General features: G+C 34.8%; 1 protein-coding gene and 1 non-coding gene across 2 annotated transcripts in view; one reads left to right on the top strand and one right to left on the bottom strand.

Annotated features, from left to right (window-relative positions):
• Positions 1 to 4,196: 4,196 nt before the first annotated feature.
• Trnan-guu lies at positions 4,197 to 4,270 on the bottom strand. The gene has a single exon. It is a non-coding gene; the product is annotated as a tRNA-Asn (tRNA).
• A 952-nt stretch (positions 4,271 to 5,222) lies between these two features.
• Positions 5,223 to 21,028, top strand: part of LOC106463694 (FERM domain-containing protein 4A-like) — a 111,020-nt gene continuing 95,214 nt past the window's right edge. Inside the window, exon 1 of the mRNA XM_022391270.1 lies at positions 5,223 to 5,587. Coding sequence (XP_022246978.1) covers positions 5,471 to 5,587 — 117 coding nt within the window. The 5' untranslated portion in view covers positions 5,223 to 5,470. The remainder of the gene's footprint in view (positions 5,588 to 21,028) is intronic.

Here is a 21,028-nt window from a genome sequence, read left to right as displayed (position 1 = left end):
GTTCTGTCCATGGATTTTCAAGGATGTTACACTTTGCCCACTATGGCTGGGGTACGACTTGGTGCAGGTTTCTTTTTTGAATGGTCACGAGTGTCCGAAATGTAACCATAGCCATTAAGTACACATGATATCCCCGTCATGGAAATTCTAAATTCCGATCTTAATACACACTTTTGATTTGAGTGTATGAATAGTTTGCGTAGGAAAGTACAACTAATTATATAACATTCATCTGGGACCCCCCCCCCCCCCCCATCTTTATTTCCCCTTGCGCAACCATCGACGTCGCATTGGATTTTCTCAATGTATAAAATGATTTATTTTACATTTTAACAGACTCCCCACGAGTCAGTGGGAGACATTTTCTGTTATAAAAAATACCCAATCCAGTTTTTCTTAATTTGAACTGAAATTTTTTGGACATTTTTATTGGCTAAAAAGAAGGCATTTCCCGCACTCTTTTAACGTTGGGGTTTGCGTAAAGTGATTTGAAGTGGTAAGGTGACTGAAATCCGTCAGCGCGTCACGAGCTTAACGGCCAAGCACAAGAAGCATGTAGAGATATTCAGGAACCGTTTAGAACCACCTTGGTAGAATGTGCAGCAAGACGAGTACAATATTATGCCTGTAGCTGCTTTTAAAATGTTCCTGTCTGCTCATCATACTGCTAACTACCGTGATGCTTAGACCTTCTCTATCGAATCGCAGGTGAAATCGTTCGTATCTCAATTGAAAGCTAAGCATAAAAAAGGTGATAGCAGAATTACAAAAGGTTGGAAATTGCTTAATTAATGATGCTGAGGATGTGGTTTTATTTATATATACTGAATTTATTCCCAGCGAGTAGATCATAGTACTAGCTAGTATGGATACTTGAGGATGCTGTATTTCACTTAAAATTTTATCAATTAACAAACGAAAACTTGAATCGAAAACATACGTCCAAAACCACCCTCTTTGGGAGTTTCCGTAGTGAACCTGCTTTTAATATTCAACAAATTGTAGTGTAAAGACACCCCTTGGCTCCTGGGGGACATGTTAATAGTTCTATATAGACTATTCTTGTAAGTAGAATACATAAAAAAAAAAATAATAAGAGTTACGACGATATTCTGCACGCGCTCAATATCCCAGAATGCTTTTTATGTTGTCTGCGTTTATCACCTAGGCCGCATTCTACATCGTATTAAGTATTTTGAAATCTATCATAGTTAATCAAGGATTATAATTAGGTCTTACTTAATTTATGCACACATTTACGTCTGTAAGGTTAACTGTAGCTTATGCAAATACGTTTGTAAGGTTAACTGTAGTTTATGCACACAGTTATCTGTAAGGTTAATTGTATTTTAGGCACACAATTAACTCTGTAAGGTTAACTGTAGGGATTTTCGTGCAGCCAAAAATTTAAACCACGCTAGTAAATATTTATAGTTTTGCCATTTACAGCAACTAAATCCATCTGAAAGCAAAAACACACACACACACACACATATATATATATTATAATTTTTTGTTTTATTATTGCTTTTTTTTGGTAAAATATTCATATTAATCTTCTAAAAATCAACTTCAAGCTGCTGCTTTTCTGGAAACATGACAGTCATTGTCTTTTTTAAACTTCTGTTTGTTTACTACTTAACTTCCGAAAGGCCACTGATAATAAGTCTAAACGTATTGTAGCAGCAAGAGAATACATGTTCATTAGAGTAAGGTTCGCCCAAATATAAACATTTTTTAAAAATCTTGCTCCACTGACCGGCTTGACATACACTAAAACATTTCAAAATGACATACAATGCATCAGTTCACTGGTTCGACAAAACCTTGTTAAGGATGGTTGTTTTATTTTGTAAAATGATGCCTCTGGCATTAATTTTGTTATAATTGGCTATCTTGATTTTCCCTCAACAACTTGATAGGCGCTGCTGCACATAACTTCTGTGATTGGTTAATTTCAAAGGAGTATATCCAGATCACTTTTTGAGTTTCTTGAGTGCAGACGCCTGGCATGGCAGATTGCTCGACTCAAAACATGCGACTCGTGGGTTCGAATCCTGTCACTGAACATGATCGCCCTTTCAGCCGCAGAGGTTTTATAATGTGATGGTCAATCTCACTTGTCGTTGGTAAAAAGTAGCTCAAGAGTTGGCGGTGAGGCTAGCTGCCTTTCATCTAGTCTATTACTTCTAAATTAGGGATGGCTAGCGCACGAAATTCAACAATGAAACAAAAAGCAAACAACCAGTAAGACATTTTCCACCATTATTTGGTGTAATATAAAGTTTATACATTAAGAAGTGTTACTTGAATTTTTATTATTTCAGTTTAATACGATTCTGCCCTGTTGCCTAAAATAATTGAATCACCGTTATAAAAGGTATATGTCACTGACTAACGTACTCAATAATTGATGACTAATTTTCATGTGGCAGTGTTTTAGTAAGTGACTTCATATAATTGGTGAACTGACTAATGTTTTAGTCACAGTACATATCATCAAATTAATCATGTTAGTCATGAAGTGTTGTCGACTAAAGATGAGTACGGAAATCCATTTAATTTGTCAAAATTAAATGACTCACTTTTAAAGAATTTTAAGTTAATAGCGTGTATGCATATAGCAGGCTGATCCCAGAAACTATGTTGAAAGAGTAACTTTCAGTTGAAACTTGACACAAATGTTAAAAAATACCTTATGGAGGAGGTTAACATTCATTTAACGCTGCTGTTACATAACAACATGCGCACTTATTTATTCTTTGACAAGAAAAATGTTAGAGAAAATAAAAGATACTGGCACTATAGATTTCGTGTAGCCACAGAAGCTCGTGTTTAAAATCTTCAAAGCTTTGCGAAGCTACTGACCAAAAATAAATTCATCAAAAAGCGTTTTTGATGAAAAGTGTTTTTTTCTGTGAATATAGCGGCAAACAAAATCGATAAGTATCAAATAAATAACAGCTGTAAACACAAAAACCTCTAAATTACACGCAAGTTTACAGAATACATTTATGTTATTCATTAAAGAACAACTTCAAAGTACATTTGCTGGTGTTGCTCAGGTGGTAGCGTCACATTTTTCAGTTTTTCTCCACACTCATCAGATTTGTACGTTTTTGCCTTTTTCTGTCGCTCTTGCCAGTGGTTCTTGATTGGCCTCCAGACATATTTTAACAAGTTATTTTTTTGTATATAAATTTTCAGAATTTTTCTTTTCTTTTCTGGCAACTTTTTTTTAAGACATAAAGTTGTAATAAAAAGAATATATCTTTTGCTGGTTCGAACGATCTAATTGGAATTGAACAACGTTCTTTCGCAATAACATTTTTATATATTTTTTCTGCAAATAAATTTTTTTAAAGCAATAAAATAGTTATAAAGTTATCAGAAATGGGAACAGGCGAATAAAAGGCTAAGACTTACAAGTAAAAATAAAACGTAGAATATGATATTGGAGAAACAGTATGGAAAAGAGCTGCCTAAAATTCGGTAACCGACGTCATAAATGACCAAGATATTATTTTTATTTTAGTTGTGACAGAGATTTAATTTTTAAGGGAAAGCGGCTCGCGATTATTGATCTATTTAATTTTGCAAGGATGCTTAATTTAGGTTGTTAAGTTGTGGTCGGGCGCGCGAGAGAAATTGCAGAGAGGCCAAAAGATGTAGGAGGCAGAACTAAGACGCTGCCGGAGTTTGGTCATCAGTGGATAGAAGTAAGACGATACATATTCAACAAAGTTCTATGAAATAAATGGCCCGTATTCAGGGTCACAGGTTGTCTGGGATCAACTGATCCAAATGCCTTGGAATTGGATGTGTGCGGAGGAAACGGGAGTACCACGAGAAAACCCACTTTCACAAGACAGCCGCCGAATAATTTACCTGTCATGTGCCCAGGTAGAAAGAAAAAACAACATGAATGGATAAGATACAACTTACCAACAGTGATCTCTTGTATGTTACACTATAAGTTATTATGGTATAACGTCTAGGATAGATACTTATTGTAAGTGAATATTATGTTTTTCTGGGAAGCTTGTCATAGTGTGTAGGGTGGCAATTAATGTTTCTCGTTTCTGCTTTATGATAGTATTTATAAGCTAAGGTTGTTAATTTTCGTTAATTAATTGCAAGTTGCTTGTTTTATGCATATAATTAATCGAGAAAAGAACAGAAAAAAAAAGTTAAGCCGCCCCCGGGTGGGCTCGAACCACCAACCTTTCGGTTAACAGCCGAACGCGCTAGCCGATTGCGCCACGGAGGCGTTATTTTCGTTTGTGTCAAAATTTGTTATCTATTCTTTTCTTTGTTTAATACACGATATATTTTCAGGGATTGTTATTGAGAATTATTATTATTACATAACGTTCGATAGTTTGGATACTTAATTATTGATTTTTTTTCTTCTTGGACACGTATTATTCCACTATGACTTCGTAGCTCCCCATTAAAGTGAAATTATCAATAAACAATCTTCCTTAATGCGTGTAGTATCTTACAATTACAGTTTCATTAAAACAACTGGCTCTGGCGTTTTACATATGGCCGGTTTTTAGTTTGAAAATAATTACTATATTCACCGTATTTTAAACTTTACTGGGATCCCCTACCGTTTGTGCGACGCAAGACACACTCTTAAGAATTCATGAGTGAAAGCAACGGAAAATATGTTATATTATGTGAACCACACTACATCTGCCATATCCAGTGCCGGCGAGGCCTTTCGCACAATACCAGGGCTCAGCAGGCTTGCTGAGATACGACAGACATAGATGCAACATATATGTCATTAATTTTACATGAACAACGTCTGTTATGGTGTGAACTAGATTAAGTAAACGAGTTGTAGTTATAATCAATTTTATTTAAATCATCGTTAACTCACTGGCCTACGTGCTGAGATACGACAGACATAGATGCTTCATATATGTCATTAATTTTGCATGAACAACGTCTGTTATGGTGTGATTTTAGATAAAGTAAACTAATTGTAGTTATAATCAATTTTATTTAAATCATCGTTAACTTACTGGCCTACATGACGTGACTGCAAGGAATTGCTGTAATGCGTGCGCAAAGCAATTTGAGCGACTAATGTCATAGCTGTTGGTTTAACGCGAAGTATGATTGATTTGCGTATTCAGTAGTAATTTACTGTTTTAAGCGGCTGCGTCACAGCTTGCCCGCGAGCTGGGTGTCGGGGTTACTGCTGTAGGGCCTGTTTCCTAATTATTAACCATCCTTTGAATTTCGTCCAGTTATGATTCATGCTCCTTCGTCGACTGTATCATACTTCTCCCACTGCTTTGTCTGCCCGTAAATTTTAAAACTGGTTTATAGCGTCTCGAAACATACATAGCACCGGTCTATAGAGGGCGTATCTTGATAGCCATACTTATATAATAATAACGGCGTGTTTCAACGTGCGGATTCTGAATCTAATAACAATAACCTAACCGGCCTGATGAACTTTGTTATTGAACAAAAGGCCTCGTCGGCACTGGATATGACAGATGTAGTGTGGTTGACGTACCGAAACATATTCTTCTTTGCTTTCTCTCATACGTTATTAGAATCAATAGTAAGTATAGCAATGTAATATGTATTAGTGTCTATGTAATTTGATTTTGCAACCCTGTTTTTTTTATGGTCTGGAACACAACGATAGGCTTAGGCCTAAGGGTTTTTGAATAGCACAAACACATGTCGGTCCTATTTCTTTTAAATGCCCTTAGATGTGGTTTAAAAATATTTGCTTATAAGCAGTCGTCTAACGAAACTTAAATTTGTTGGGCATTCACAAAATATTGAAAAACAATTATATATCATTTCAATAACGAAGGAACACTGATGCCAGCTGGTGGTGAATGTTTGAATTAAATAATACACTTTCTTTAGTAGAATCTTGCCAGCTTCGGGCGATGTGCGAAGTGTGTCTATATATCATTGTTTCAGTTGGTCAATCTACTGAACTATACTATAAAGTTGAGGGGGGGAGGTCACGTGATACCATTGAATAGCAGTTTGAGAGATGCAAAAAATAAAACTGAATTTAGAATTAAAAACTTCTGTATACCCATTCAAGCCTTTTCCAAACTTTATTTTCTAAAAAGTGGGTTCCTCGTCATCAAATTTCAGTATTGACAACAAATAGAATTTGTTTCGTCATGATTTGTTTTTACATTTTAAGTAACTCCGGCTTTGTAGTTTTGGCTTTCTTGTTTCAATACTTTTTGTAGCATAAAAATTTTCTATATTACCATAGCTAGCTAGGTTACGTATATATCGATCCCTGCTTGACATTATAAAATTTAAAATGTTATTATACTTGCGTGTTTGTATATATGAAAGGAACGTAATAAAAAAAAATGGAACTACTAGAAGAGGGAGCCACAAAAGAATGAAAAAAATATTCAAATAATAATTTACACTTTGACAGGACATATAAAAAGACAAAAAATAAATATTATACTAGATTACAAAATTATAAAACCTAAACATTTTAGAGTCGAAAACTGGTATACAAAATATTAATAAATACAACCTTCCTATGTCTATTGAAACACTGCATAAACAAAACAAGAGACAACAACAAAAAAACAAGTAAAGAAAAAACTTTTCAAAAAGGAAAAAATATAGGGATGTCTAATATTAATCCTTCAAAACCGATACAAACAAGATAGTATGGATAGCATCTGCATCATACCTACATAATGGCATAGGCAAACAGTGTAGTAGAATGTTAACAGACTGAATAGAATAAATTAAACTCCATTGTTATTGAATAGTTATATATATATATTGCTATATGTTAATTCTTACCTGTGCTATTATATAGGGATGATATAAATGCCATTCCTACTATCTTGTTTACATTCTTTTTGAAGGATTGTTATTAGCCATCCCTACATTTACTTCCTTTTTTGAAAAGTTTAACTTTATATTTTGATTTCATACTTGTTTCTTAACATTTCTCTGAGTTTAAGAAAAAATTGTGTAAACTCTTCTTCTACGTTCATTCCCTTTCACGTGCGCGTTAAAGAGAAACTTTTTGCTGAGCGCATCTGGTTTTCCACCTAATACTGTCATGCAGTTAGTTTGTCTCATAAGATTAGGGCTGAGCGCGGCCCTGTATGTAGCATATCGGACTGTGGAGCTGAGGTTCCGTGGCTCATGACCCATTACCGCAAAAATAAAAAATAAAAAATCGCGTTCTACACTTTAGGGCGGCGGGTGCTTTATAAGAGTAACGATCGAATTCCACTACTTCCTCTGTCAAGAGTAGCTCAAGAGTTGGAGGTGGGCGGTATTGATTAGCTGCCTACCCTTTTCCTGTATTCCCCATGAAGCGTCAACACTTCCCTCTTTTCCCTTAATCCAGCACCATTGAGCTTTGCTTAAGATTATATTCAATTCTAAATTCCCCTAGAACTCCACAGAATGCAACATCATTAAGTTATCCCACTAACAGATTTCTCTGTCTTCAGATAACTTGCTGAGACCACCTTAGTGAATTATCCAACAAGCAGGTCAGAATGTGAAGATGGACAGTCCTAGGCCTAATCCATAATGTAATAAAGCACAAATCTGTGGTTATTTTTATTGTAGTATATACTACTTTCTGCGTCTTTTACTGTTATTTTATGCTTTGTTGTGAATATACCCCCCCCCCCCCGTGGTCGGACCATCGTTAAGCTTGAAGGCTTATAACGCCTAAACTTAGGGTTCAATTCTTGCAATGAGTACAGTACATATCGTTCATTGTGTAGCTTTGTGCCTAACCACTAACAAGTTGTTGTGAGTAGGAGATACATTTAAACCTATCCTTCTCGTGTAAAAATTGCTTCATTACCGTCCGTTATGACGTCGCCTTCTTCTCCTTTCTAGTGTGTTGAAGTATTTTGCGTGCATAGTGTAAAACAACTTACTTAAGTACAAAACTCTGGCACTCCTAGGACTTAAACCTACTATCTTTCGTCACCAAGAAAGTATAAACAATGCTTATTCCCTACACTGCTACTATTGTACTTATTTCCAGTAGCAAAGACAGCTTCTGTTACATATAACTAGACTGTTTTATGTTAATAAGAGTCTTAGCAGGGGCAAACATTAGCATATTGTTAATTTTAGTACTGATGATGATACCGATACATGGGTACTAGTGAAATGGGCAGAGTGTACACGTTCAAACACAGAAAGTGACTGATTTTGTATTTGCCTAAAAATGTACTACCTGTGTGAAAATCATCAGACTAATTCAATTGTTTTTACACCTAAAGACGTGGAGGGTGGAAAAGGTCGTCGAACTTTCAACTTTGTACAACGTCCTAAATAACTATACTATTTTCGTTTACCATCAAGAAACTGTTATTCTCAAATATTGTTGCATTGTTTGATAATGCTTAATAAGCACAATAATAGTGTGTGTGTGGTGATCCACCTAAAAGTTGAGAATGGAAGGTGGAGTATAAAAATCACTAACATTGGACTTCCAGGCTAACTCCACATTAAATTTCTTTGTTGCCTGATCCCATAGATGGAGCAAATCTGGATTTTCTGACTTTAACTGAGTTTAGAAAATGAAAGAGACTAGACAATATGTAACAAAATGAAACAATCTATTCAATTCACGAAAAACAATCAAAATATAGTATTATTTACTCAAACAATAACGCTATTCTCCTTAGGACTCATGATATACCCAAGTAAATATCGATCATTCCCTTCAAAGAATAGGCTGTTTATACCATTGAGGTGTGATCTGACCTGGTAATCTAAGAAGTCTCTGTCTACTTTCACATAGTATATGCAGCTTTACAGAGATCTTTCCCACTGGAGGTCATATGTGATGCCCTAGGTGAATGACCAATAATAATAATAGGCAACTAGAACGAAAGGAACTTAACTACTTCCTTGACTGGTGTTCTTAGCTAAATTACAAACATCAGTATATATAGAAATTTTGAAAATTTAACAAGAAGCAGAAGGCACGTAGTACACTCACATACTACAGGAGGAAGCCTGGGGGTTATGATGCTACTGGATTAATTCCACATTTAATAATACACTAAAAAATCAAAACATGCCGAAATCTTTGCTAGTGTTAGGTTTATGCTTCCATAAATTTAAGAAGGCTTATTGGTGCAGTGAATGTCAGCTTAACTGGTAAACCTACTGTGCTATTTTGAATAACAGTGTAATTCACAGACTACTTGTGCTTCATCTTAGATTTGGTATATTGGAAAAAAAAAGAAGATAGTGTACCAAAAAATGAAAAAACTTGATGTGATACTGGTTTCTGTGACACGTTCTCCACGTGTCACAGAACATTCATTAGATAGATATATAGATATAAAAAGGAATCCAAAAGTCAAACTTTGTAATAAACCATATTCAAGCAGTATTGAAGCAATCGGCTCCTAATCTTCAGTGCCACTCTTTAGGCACGTGTTGTGGAGAAGAATGATTAAACATGTAGATATTAAAGTAGAAATGTGAAGCTTACAACTTATAAAAATATTACCACAAGTCACTTTGAGATAACTATGATGTTCTCTGTTGAAAAGTATGTAAAAATCAAATCTTTCTATAATTATTCCATACTTAAGGCTATGTTCCCCGGTGGGACAACGTAAGTCTTCAGATGTGCATGTTACAATCAGGGATTCGATCTCCCTCGGTGGACAAGCAGATGGCTCGATGTGGCTTTGCTATAACAAAACACACACAAATACACTAAAGGTTATTTTATGTAGAGGACCCAAGTTTATAAAGGATAATTCTTTCATTAAATCCAAGGACTAACAACTAAAATATGTAGTGTAATACAAATTAGCTCCTCGTAGTCTTCTAAATATCACTTCATAGTTTCTATAATTATGATTCATACTGGTACTTATGTTTGATTACCATATGCAAAATGTAAACATCTCTTATCACCTCAAACTTTGCAAGAATGGGAATAAAATATTAATCCTCAAATTGTCGATTTATTTTTATACCGTTCACTACTGGTAGGGTCTATATACTGCACTATATAATATACTTTTATATTTTTACTTGTTATAACCAGTGCTCCAAGTGGGAATTCAGAAGTGGGAGTAGCTCGTGCATAAAATGGCGATAGCGTTTTTCATTGTTTTTTGCTACGCTTTTTTATTTGCAGGCATTATGTGTTAGGTCGATAAATCCTGGTCTATTTGAATACATTTTACGTGGCCAGACATACAAACTCACTTGGACTTAACTTTATTTAATAAAACTACACGTAAAATGTCCAATAAAGTAATGGTATTTATAATAGTGTACAGAGTATGAAACAGTTATGAGCGTTCAGTATAGGACACGATTTTAAGGGTTGAAACAAAGAAGCTCACAAAAAACGAAGAATGAAACCCATAGTAAAAAAAAGTAGCTAAAAGGTAGTTATAATAGTCTATGAAACGAATCAAAACTAGATTATTGCAAAGTAAAGTAAATGTAAAGCTGCAATGAAGGTAAACTTAGCTGAATATGCAGAAACCTCTGAATGCGTGTTCACAAAGTAATAAGCATATAGATTTGAACGAGCTGCGAATGCGTACTTTAGACCTAAATAAGTCGAGAAAGCCCATAGAAATTGTAGTTAGTGTAATATTAATTTTTAAGCAAATTACACGCGGATTTAATGTTGTTTGCGTGAAATACTTTGCAAATAAAAAAAACTAAAGTTGAAATCGAAGCCAGTCATCACGTGATGACAACATTATGCCATCGTGTACCATACTCGTTGCATTGAAAAGTTTGACTGAGCAAAAAACAGGTGAGGAGACTTAATTGAAAAGCCACTATGCAATCCGGATTTATCGGACAAAGTACTTTCTAACAGTATGAGATTTGTAGCGTTTGATCGAGAAATTTACGAAAATATTCCGGACAGACAAACGCAAGCGTATTATTTTTATAGACACACAGGGAACTCCAGCGGTTATTTGTGTGATTAATTGCACAGTTTGTGATAACTTTGTGACTCGTGTGATATTATAGACCCTGCGACTAACAAATACATGGACCCACATAGATAGTTCAGAGAAAAGGGAGCTTGGGAAGTCGATAAATGATATAGACCCCATCGACAATTCTAGAGTTAAAGAAAATCACGTCCAGGACTTTACGTATGAGGTTCGATTACGTTGTTGATACCGCCTCAGTTTGGGCTTCTTGACGTTCTGGGAGGTTTATCATTAAGATAAAGGCGTTCTCTGCTTTTAATATTCACTATTTTTTGTATGATCAAATTTATAAAATTGCGGTAAAAATGTAAGTATGCCATTTGTTAAAACGTCTTCAAACTTTTAAGTGTGAAGCCTATCAGATGCATATATTTTATTTTTCCTAATACCTTATCGTTTTGCCCATTTACGACAAAAATTGGTATTCGCACCTTGGGTTCGTGAGTACATTATAAATGTAACGGTCAAATCCCACTGTTAGATCATGGTATCCCAAGTGTTAGCGGTGAGAACTATTGACATGAAAATTAGGGACAACTAGCGCAGTTAGCTCTTATACATAGCTTTTCGCGAAATTCCGTTTCAATCAGCTTTTACCTTTAGGAGATCACAGATAAAGTTCAGCAGTCTTACTGATTTTTATTTAAATTCAATTTTAAAAAATGTGACTTTAGGACTAACATAAATGTTATAAGCTGGCTGAACCTCGTGACGTATTATTGCGACCGAAAATACCGATAAGAAGTAGGAAACGTAGCTAATATATTATAATATATATCCTTATAATTATTATAATATTTCATTTTATGACATTGCATAAAAATATGCTCCTCGTTAGAACGTTATATTAAATTAATTACACTAATTATTGTGTTAGTTTTTAGTTCCCATCTATGTGGGTAACTTGCTTTTATCCGAAGTTACTGATAATTTCTTTTAATTCCATTCCAACAAGCATAATATCCGTGTTGAAAATAGTGAAAGAGCGGAGATTTGAGTGGTTGATAGTTTGATGGCTTTCCCTTATTTGGAGCTGAAAAGAATTCTGTAAGCTGTAGCCTTCTTGGTTACTGTGCAAGTCGGAATGTTATGAAAGCTTACTGGAAGATATACTGTGCCGAGTTTTTATTACAGAAGGGATTTAAGCCTTGTCGTAAGTCGACCGTGAACTGAATTTTCTCCCGTAGTGCAGACAGTGTGGAGCAAGGATTAGTATGTGCGCAAATGTATCTGATTTAGTGCGTGAGCGTGCACTTGTGCGCAAGTATGCTTTTACTTCAGCCGGCTGTTGCTTAGGTATAGCATGAACCGTCGTTAAGACGTGGCAGTCAGTAATAGCACATTTCATGGCCTCGTGCTCAACCCCACGACTTGAGAAACTAATGTCTGTTACAGCGAGAATACGACGTACTGTATGTAGACTGATTTGAACAGGTTAATTAATGGTGAGGATGAAGTTACGCAGGAGTAAGGAGAGGAAAGTGAGTATCGCCATGGCGTTTGATCTTTCCGGAATTTTAACTACGGGTTAACACTGCCCAGTTTCCGATTAAGTGACATATTACCCCCCCCCCCCCATTGCACATTGTAACGTACAGGTAACAAATCTATCTTTTTTGCTTAATACACATTCAAATGTTTCAATTTTGTAGTTGAATGCTCGTACTTCCAGGTAACGGTCTAACAAAATCAAAATATAATTATTTTTGTTGGTTCCTCAAATAAACTGTTTCTTCACTTTTTTTGTGAAGTTTAGAACTGTTTAAGCAAGAACTTCAAGAGACAACATTTTTATATCGTTAAGGGTGGTTAATGGTATCAAACCCACATAAAAATAGTGTATTGTTTTACATACCACTTAAGTGTTCTTCAAGTAGTATGTCACTCTGTTGACGTAATCAGCATCATAAGAGGGTGTCACATGGAAGATGATGAATGGTTTACTTGCAATCAATAAACATGCTGTGACACACAGAATCTTACAAAACAGCTTCAACATATTTTTCAAACACGAAAGCGCTGGAAAGTTGGTGTTTTCTGTGTCATATCACAATATTTAAATTCCAAGTATATCTATCAACTTCTGAGTTTCCTGTTCTAAATTGAAAGTTTAATTTATAAACTGTAAAACATTCGAATCTACAGAATATTAACACCAGCTTTTGAATGGTATTTTTTTGGATATTGAATGGTAAACCACAGGGAAATCGGTAACCTTCGAACCAAAATCACGATATTTACTTCCATACAGGATATCTATTGTAATTTATTCTCGTGCTAGCAGTTACACTTGCTTCATTTTTATACTTTTTTTTTTACCTGGAATTCTCTTTTTATCGCGAAGAACTAAGATTTTCAGTGTTGTGTAATAACTATCAGATCTTTTTTTTTTCTTCGCCTCCACCACATCTCTTCTGATGGCGCAATGGCAAGCTTAAGGGCTTAAAACGATAAATTTGAGGTTCAATCTCTATGGCAGACTCTGAGAAGATTGCCCACTAAACTGTTTTACATTAAAATAAAAACAAATATATTCCCTTCCATTTAATGTCCTGGTGGTTAGGGCACTTGACTTGCAATCAATCTACGGGTGGCAGGTTCGAATTCCCATCAACAAACAACCCTGGAGGCGTTATAATGTGACGATCAGTCCCATTATTCGTTGGTAAAAGAATAGTCCAAGAGTTGGCCTCTTGTAGCTCTTGTAGAAAACACCGATGTCAAATCGGACAATACAAACTTTATAAAAGGGTGATGAATTCATCAAGTTTTATCGATAAATCCATTTTAGAGATTCAGAGACCTCTAGTTTAGGTCGGTTTGGTTTACCGGCGACTATTGATTAAGTTTCTATAAATTTAATTGGATGACTCGGAGGAATTGTATGTTGCTTAAACAATCATATATGTACACTAAAATTGGCAAATCTACGTTTTTTTTGTGTTTTTTTTTAACTATGCCATCTCTTGACAAAATTTTGAACGTTAGCAAGCTCCCCAGAGACGACAGATATTTTAATGAGTACGAATGGAAACTTTAGATGTAGTAGGTCGATCTTACAAAAACGCCAACGACACTTATGTAGAAGCAAGAGTAACGTGCCGCGATTTTGGCGAGTAAGGTTCATCGTTTGGGGTCAAGGCCGAAAAATCTTTGAGAGATCTTGCCGACTACTTGGTGTTGATGTCTACACAGAATTTTTAGCGCTTGCTTCGTTGTACCAGTTACGAGTGTTCTTTGGGAGCGTGTTTTTTTCTGCCAAAACCGTCTCAAAACTAAAAAGCGGTCTCGCCTCACAGAAGACCACGTGGGTAACGTGATGGCTATCGCATTGGAGGGGTCTGGTCAATTGGATTTCATCTACGACCAAACAGATAATCGAAATCTAGGCGAACAAGAAGGACCTTTGGAAGGTTTAGTAAGCTCCCAAGCCCCAAACTTAGTATAGTGTGAATAAATAAGGTATGATTTTTTTTTTCTGGAAATTCTAAATAACTGTGAACGTATGATTGATTGCATGTACGCAATGTTTGGTTACCCACGCGTTTTTAAAACTCCTAACGCCACCTCTTTAATTTAATGTACCCAGGCAATGTGGGTAATATGTATGTATGGAACTTTTATGTCCGTTATTGGAAATGAGCTGGACGTAGCGTAATGGTTATCATGCCAGACTGTGTATCCGAGGGTTTTCGATTCGTGTTAATATAACGTCCTTAATTTACACTACTTAACTGACGACAGATAAAATTAACTCCACCTCACTTATTCAGCGGATAAACTTATCACAATACGACAGTTATCTTAGATGGAAGGCAGCTAGTCAACACGCCAGCTCTTGTGGTACTCTAATCGAATAGTGGAATTTTACCATTACACTTATAACGCACTAACGGCCCCAAAGAGCGGAGCGTGATTTCGCAGTACCGCTGTGGCGTTATTGAATTATTATAATGGTGCTATAATTTCATCATTATGGATCAAAAGTCATCACTTACCAGCATTATAAGCACTAATTAACTTGTTTTGTAACTGATAAATAACTCGGTTTATGTGGTGTTATGTATCGAAGGACTTACAATACAGTGGAATCAGAATGAAAATGTCATTACATATATCATACTCCATAAATATAAGTTAATTGTGGAAAATAAAAACGTGTATTTGTTAAGCTTGGATAAAAAATACGTTTAATTGTAAAACATAGAGAAAACCTGCATATCTGCTTTCAAGGCAATATAAACAATTAACACTTGTTGCACGCATAGCGCATGCGGAGTGCGAATACTGCTATTTCAGTATAAATCTAAGGGATGTGGCCATGTGGAACCTAACAAGACTTACGTAACGTGTTTACAAAATGCTGTAGTGGTTTTTTTGTTGTTTTTTAAGGAAAGATCACACATATCTTAAATTTTTTCCGTGTAAGACGAACTATAGTCGATGGTATGTTATCAGTCATGGTGGATTCGAGTTACCCTTGCCCCTCAAGTCTTTTCGTAAACTATACCACATGTAGAGCTTTCATTGTTTGTGTAAGCGCAAAGCCGTACAGGAATCGAACCCAGACTTTTAGCGTTATAGGCCTTCCATAGGCTTACCTATGGATTTAATTGAAGTAATAATAATAATACAAAAAGTTCTTGTAGAAGCTTGTAACATGTTATTGGAACAGTATCGTTTTATATCCTTATTCCCAATAACAGATTGTGTTATGAATTCCCTTGGATTATTCCACGTCATTTTGTAGTGTAATAGTAAGTTGCTCTTTGTTTGTCACGTGTAAATAATCAGTAAGAAATTAACATGAGGGCTATCTGCGGTAGCCGTCCCTAATTTAGCAGTGAAAGACTAGAGGGAAAACAGCTAGTCATCACCACCCACCGCCAACTCTTGGGCTACTATTTTATCAACGAATAGTGGGATTGATCGTAACATTATAACGCCCCCGCTGCTGAAAGGGCGAGCATGTTTGGTAGCACGGGGATTCGAATCCGCGAACCGCAGATTGCGAGTCGAGAGCCCTAACCACTGAGTTGCAATTACAAAATCAAAAGAAAATTTTACATTTCTCAAATGGTATTACGCAGATAAATAAAAAAATTAGGTTGTATTTCAAAATCAGCCAGAATGACAAACAATATTATCAAAACCGTGAATAACAGACAATATTATGAGCTGCGATATAATACTTTCACTGTGCAAATGTAAAAAATGTAGCTACGAGAATTCTACGAATGGGTTTAGCTTTGCGCGAACTTCCAAATAAATAAACAAATAGTATTGCGTAATTTCAAAATTACAAATTAAATAGAAATTAAAAATTAAAAATAGACCCAACGTTTAAAGTGCGCAATAAAAAGTTCGATGGCCAAAATTGAAAGTACGTTTTTCGGTAGCTTTACGCGACCATCATCAGGTCGGCCAAATAAAATTTTTAATGTGCATTTTAAATGTTGATCCTGTTTTTAATTTTAAACTTTATTGCACTAGCTGCATTGATTGAACTTATAAAAGATTTTTTAAAATCAACAATTCTGAAGAAGTAGAATTTGGTACTGCGCATGCTCAGTAATTCTTATGGTTTATGCTTCTTTTGCGTGTGTGTGCACACGTGTATATGAATTTCATCCTCTCGTGATTCACCTTCCTTCACGTAGTGGTAATATACGTAATTAAGTCGTTTGTTTTTCGTTGAAGACTTAAATATTGATGTGTACGACAGCTAAAATTATTATTGTTTTTGTTATACATTTCAAGTACAGAGTTCCTGCTTTTCTTCGACAAAACATTCTTAACACACTGTATTTGGCATAAACTATTGTGTTCAAGTTTTTGGAGACGATCCAGAACCTTTCTTTCAACAACATTACCTAAAAAAACAACAACAAAAATTACTAGACAAGCAACTGAGAGTCTGAAACACTTAAAGGTATTGGTTTCGGTTCTTAAGAATCAATTGTTTTGAAAATACCACACGTGTGAGGAGAAAGGATATTGCACATTATTTCTAGAATTTGTAAAATTAGGCTTCTTAAGTTTGGAATTAGTGATTGATCTGTAAGTTAATTATATAATATACTTAGGAACAAACGTTGGTATAATACCACCTAATATTATAAAATATACTCCCAATCTGTAAACAATATAATATATACTACCAATCTGTAAACAATATAATATATACTACCAATCTGTAAACAATATAATATATACTACCAATCTGTAAACATTATAATATATACTACCAATCTTTAAACATAAAATACACTACCAGTCTGTAAACAAAATATATGGTACCAATAAACACAATAATATATACTGCTAACCTGTAAACATTATAATACATGCTATCAGTAAACTACCAATCATCTGATAGTAATTGTTCTGAGCTGTCTTGATGAAGTTAAAGTTTAAATGAAAGAGCTTCGTGTCCTTTCTTTGATTCATCTATTGTACTAAGTCAACAAAGCAAAAAGTATTATATCACAACTCAAAATATTGTGTATTACTCAGTATATTGATACTGTTTATCAACCCTCTGTTTTCATATAATTCTCTAATCTTTATCCATTTGTGTAATATCATTTGAAGAAATACATTTTTCAATTAACTTCGTAAGTGCTACTCAGTATTTTGCTTCATTTCAAATGACAAATTCAATAGAAGTGTTTTAGAAATCTAATAATAATTGAAGAAACAGAAGTTGGTATTGACGTAGCTTCATTACACGAAATTAATTATCTTGAAAACATCGTGTATATATATCTGTGGAAAGAAAGGATATTACACAGAAAAATGACTGTATTTCCAGGATAATAAACATTGCTAGAGCAGTAAGTAGTGATAAAGGACTGTCCAGTTGAATTAGAATCTGTCTTGTGGATCAGAACCAAGAATATAATAAAGGAATTTTCTTCAAACATAAACTTCATTGTGTTATTATTTCCAGTGTTTGTTAAAGTGTATTTTTTAAGTATGGAACTGATGATTGATTCAATGGGAAAATCAACATAGCAAGAAAACGTTCATGTTCCCATCTTTAGTTATCCATTTACCCAAGTCAACATGACAAGAAAACCTTCATGTTCCATCTTTAGTTATTCATTTACCCAAGTCAACATGACAAGAAAACCTTCATGTTCCATCTTTAGTTATTTCATTTACCCAAGTCAACATAGCAAGAAAACGTTCATGTTCCCGTCTTTAGTTATCCATTTACCCAAGTCAACATAGCAAGAAAAGTTTCATGTTCCCGTCTTTAGTTCTTCATTCACTCAAGTCAACATAGCAAGAAAAGTTTCATGTTCCCGTCTTTAGTTATCCATTTACCCAAGTCAACATAGCAAGAAAAGTTTCATGTTCCCGTCTTTAGTTATTCATTTACCCAAGTCAACATAGCAAGAAAACTTTCATGTTCCCATCTTCAGTTATTCAAACATAACAAAGTTATATATATTGTATTTACTTAGATTGCTTAGACTCCAAAGTATGCATTATTTCAAGTGTAGACTTTCTACACATGTTGGAAAATATTAGTATTAGTGTAATAAAGAATTGTTATACTGAAGCAGTTTGCCTTATCTTTGACTCTACAGCAGTCTCTGTTCACTTAGAGAAGATAATATGTGTATTTTACTTGGTGTTATACAGGAACTGCATATTAATTTTTTTCTTCTTTACTACATAATAAACTTGCTGTATATTTTTCCCTAATAGTTATAGTAGTTTGTTAATATAATGATAAATTAATGTTTTTAACAAAAGGTATGTTTGAAGATACGTTTAGAGGTTAGGTTTATAATATAATTGAAACTACATAAAAACCTACTTTGGAAGACATTTTCACAACTACAGAATGGTGTCCGGATATCAGAGTTTGGGTGGACGTCCACTTGTTCCTGAGGTGGGGCTACTTCCTGTAGTGAACTCTGACAGAGCCTGTCGTTTTGTGTGTGTACCAAGAAACAGTTATTTTCAATCCATTGTTTACTCATTTCAGATAATATATTGTTAAACCTACTATTTACCACTCAGTTGCCTTGTTTTAGGTGTTGCATTGGATGCGTTATTTCTGTGTGTATCGTTACAAAGGTGCAGTAAAACCCTATTTAGGAATCCTGTAACCCTCGTGCTATATACAGATATCATGTTAAGAAGGCGAAGAAGCTCGATTTTTCGTGATTCTGTGGTGGGTAAGATTTATCTGTAGTGTGATGAATTTACAGTTTCCACTATTATTTTTTTTTTGTTTGTGTAACCTTGCTTGTAATTTATATTTTCGTTGATGTTGGTTTCAACATTTCTATATTAGGTCTATCTCTATGTGTCAGTTCTGTTATTATCACCGTATATGGGTCTCTGTGTGTCAGCTCTGTTATTATTAATGTTAGGCTGGTTTCAACATTTCTATATTAGGTCTAACTCTATGTGTCAGTTCTGTTATTATCACCGTATATGGGTCTCCGTGTGTCAGCTCTGTTATTATTAACGTTAGGCTGGTTTCAACATTTCTATATTAGGTCTAACTCTATGTGTCAGTTCTGTTATTATCACCGTATATGGGTCTCTGTGTGTCAGTTCTGTTATTAACGTTAGGCTGGTTTCAACATTTCTGTATTAAGTCTATAGTGGTGTCGAAATCAGCTCAAGTTGATGGCTTTGTTTGTGAAGTTAATATTCTAATTAATTTAGCATCGTCAGCTACGTCTGGCTCACCCTGTTACTGACATACATTAGTGGCACTGACAGATTTGATTAGTACCTATTAGGACACTATTTGTGTGTTCAATGTTTTGACTCGTGAGAAGAAAAAAAAACATATGTACGAGCTTTGTAGGACAAGTAAAGCGGTGTCACAACAATTACATTTATCGATGGATGATTCAAGTAACACGTGGCAGTTAACAGGATGTTGATATTGTTTACATCTGTACAAATGACTCATTAATCCTGTAAGTGTGATTCGATAATTTATTTGTAGTATTTCTAAAGTCTCATCGATAAAGAGATGTACGTGTACCTGGTGATGGCATTCATTGATAACAGGCCTTTTTGAAATGCATGCATTATGTAACGTGTAGTTGCTGATTTGTGAACTATTTTCCTGTGATGTGGTAACTTGGATTTTCGGCAAACTGAAATGGTTTAACCTCCGTTTTAACGATGTAGTATGTACAACTCCTCCTCCTTGAAAACAAAGTGTATTGAAAATATAATAACATATGTATTAGCTTGTAGTTTTTATTTTTCACGAAATGTTAATTTCCTATTGACAATCATTAATGTTGCTCATTTTCAATTGCTTGATTTTGTTTTTTTTTTGTAAGATTTTCGGATAATTCTTAATTACACGTGTAAAATTAGCCCTAGAGTTAAGGAAAGAGCTCCATTCATTTACCAAAGTTTTGACTGTGCACTCGGAAAACGTTAAGGCTAAACCACTCGTTATCTAAAACATTGTGCAAGCAAACATATAAGAAGGCATTTTTAATTCAAGAAATTCAACTCAAAAACAAAAAAAGCGTTTAGTTGGCAGTTTTACATCACTTGACCATGTATATGATATCGTTGTTCTCCGGGTATACGCGAGAAACTGGTTCTGCGTCGGTGGCGCTAAAAAACAAACTTGCGGTTGTTGGACTGATCACCTTGATCTCTTTCGTGTAGTATCAGCTCTTTGTAACCTATTTAATAGTGAAAGTTTAAATTATTGCCTGAACAGATCATATTAAACAGGTTTAGTTTCACCCGGAACAAACCATATATAACGTGTAGTGGGGAAAAAATTGAGATATGATGTCATCACTGGGAACCAGTGAAGTTGAGGGTGGACAGTAAGTGGTCTTAGTCTCGCAAATAAATACATCATAATTCGATGGTTTATACGTGTCATGATCACAACAATGGCAAATTTAAGAAGCTGATACTAAATTTGTCAGGGGATGTGTTATTACTTTAATACATTTTTAATTAGTGTATAATAAAAGTATGCAGAATGGTAAATTATTTTATTACACACACACACATAT

The sequence above is a fragment of the Limulus polyphemus genome, unplaced genomic scaffold (genome assembly GCF_000517525.1).
Source record: "Limulus polyphemus unplaced genomic scaffold, Limulus_polyphemus-2.1.2 Scaffold1462, whole genome shotgun sequence".
Taxonomy (NCBI): domain Eukaryota; kingdom Metazoa; phylum Arthropoda; class Merostomata; order Xiphosura; family Limulidae; genus Limulus; species Limulus polyphemus.
This window is presented reverse-complemented; position numbering and strand designations above follow the sequence as displayed.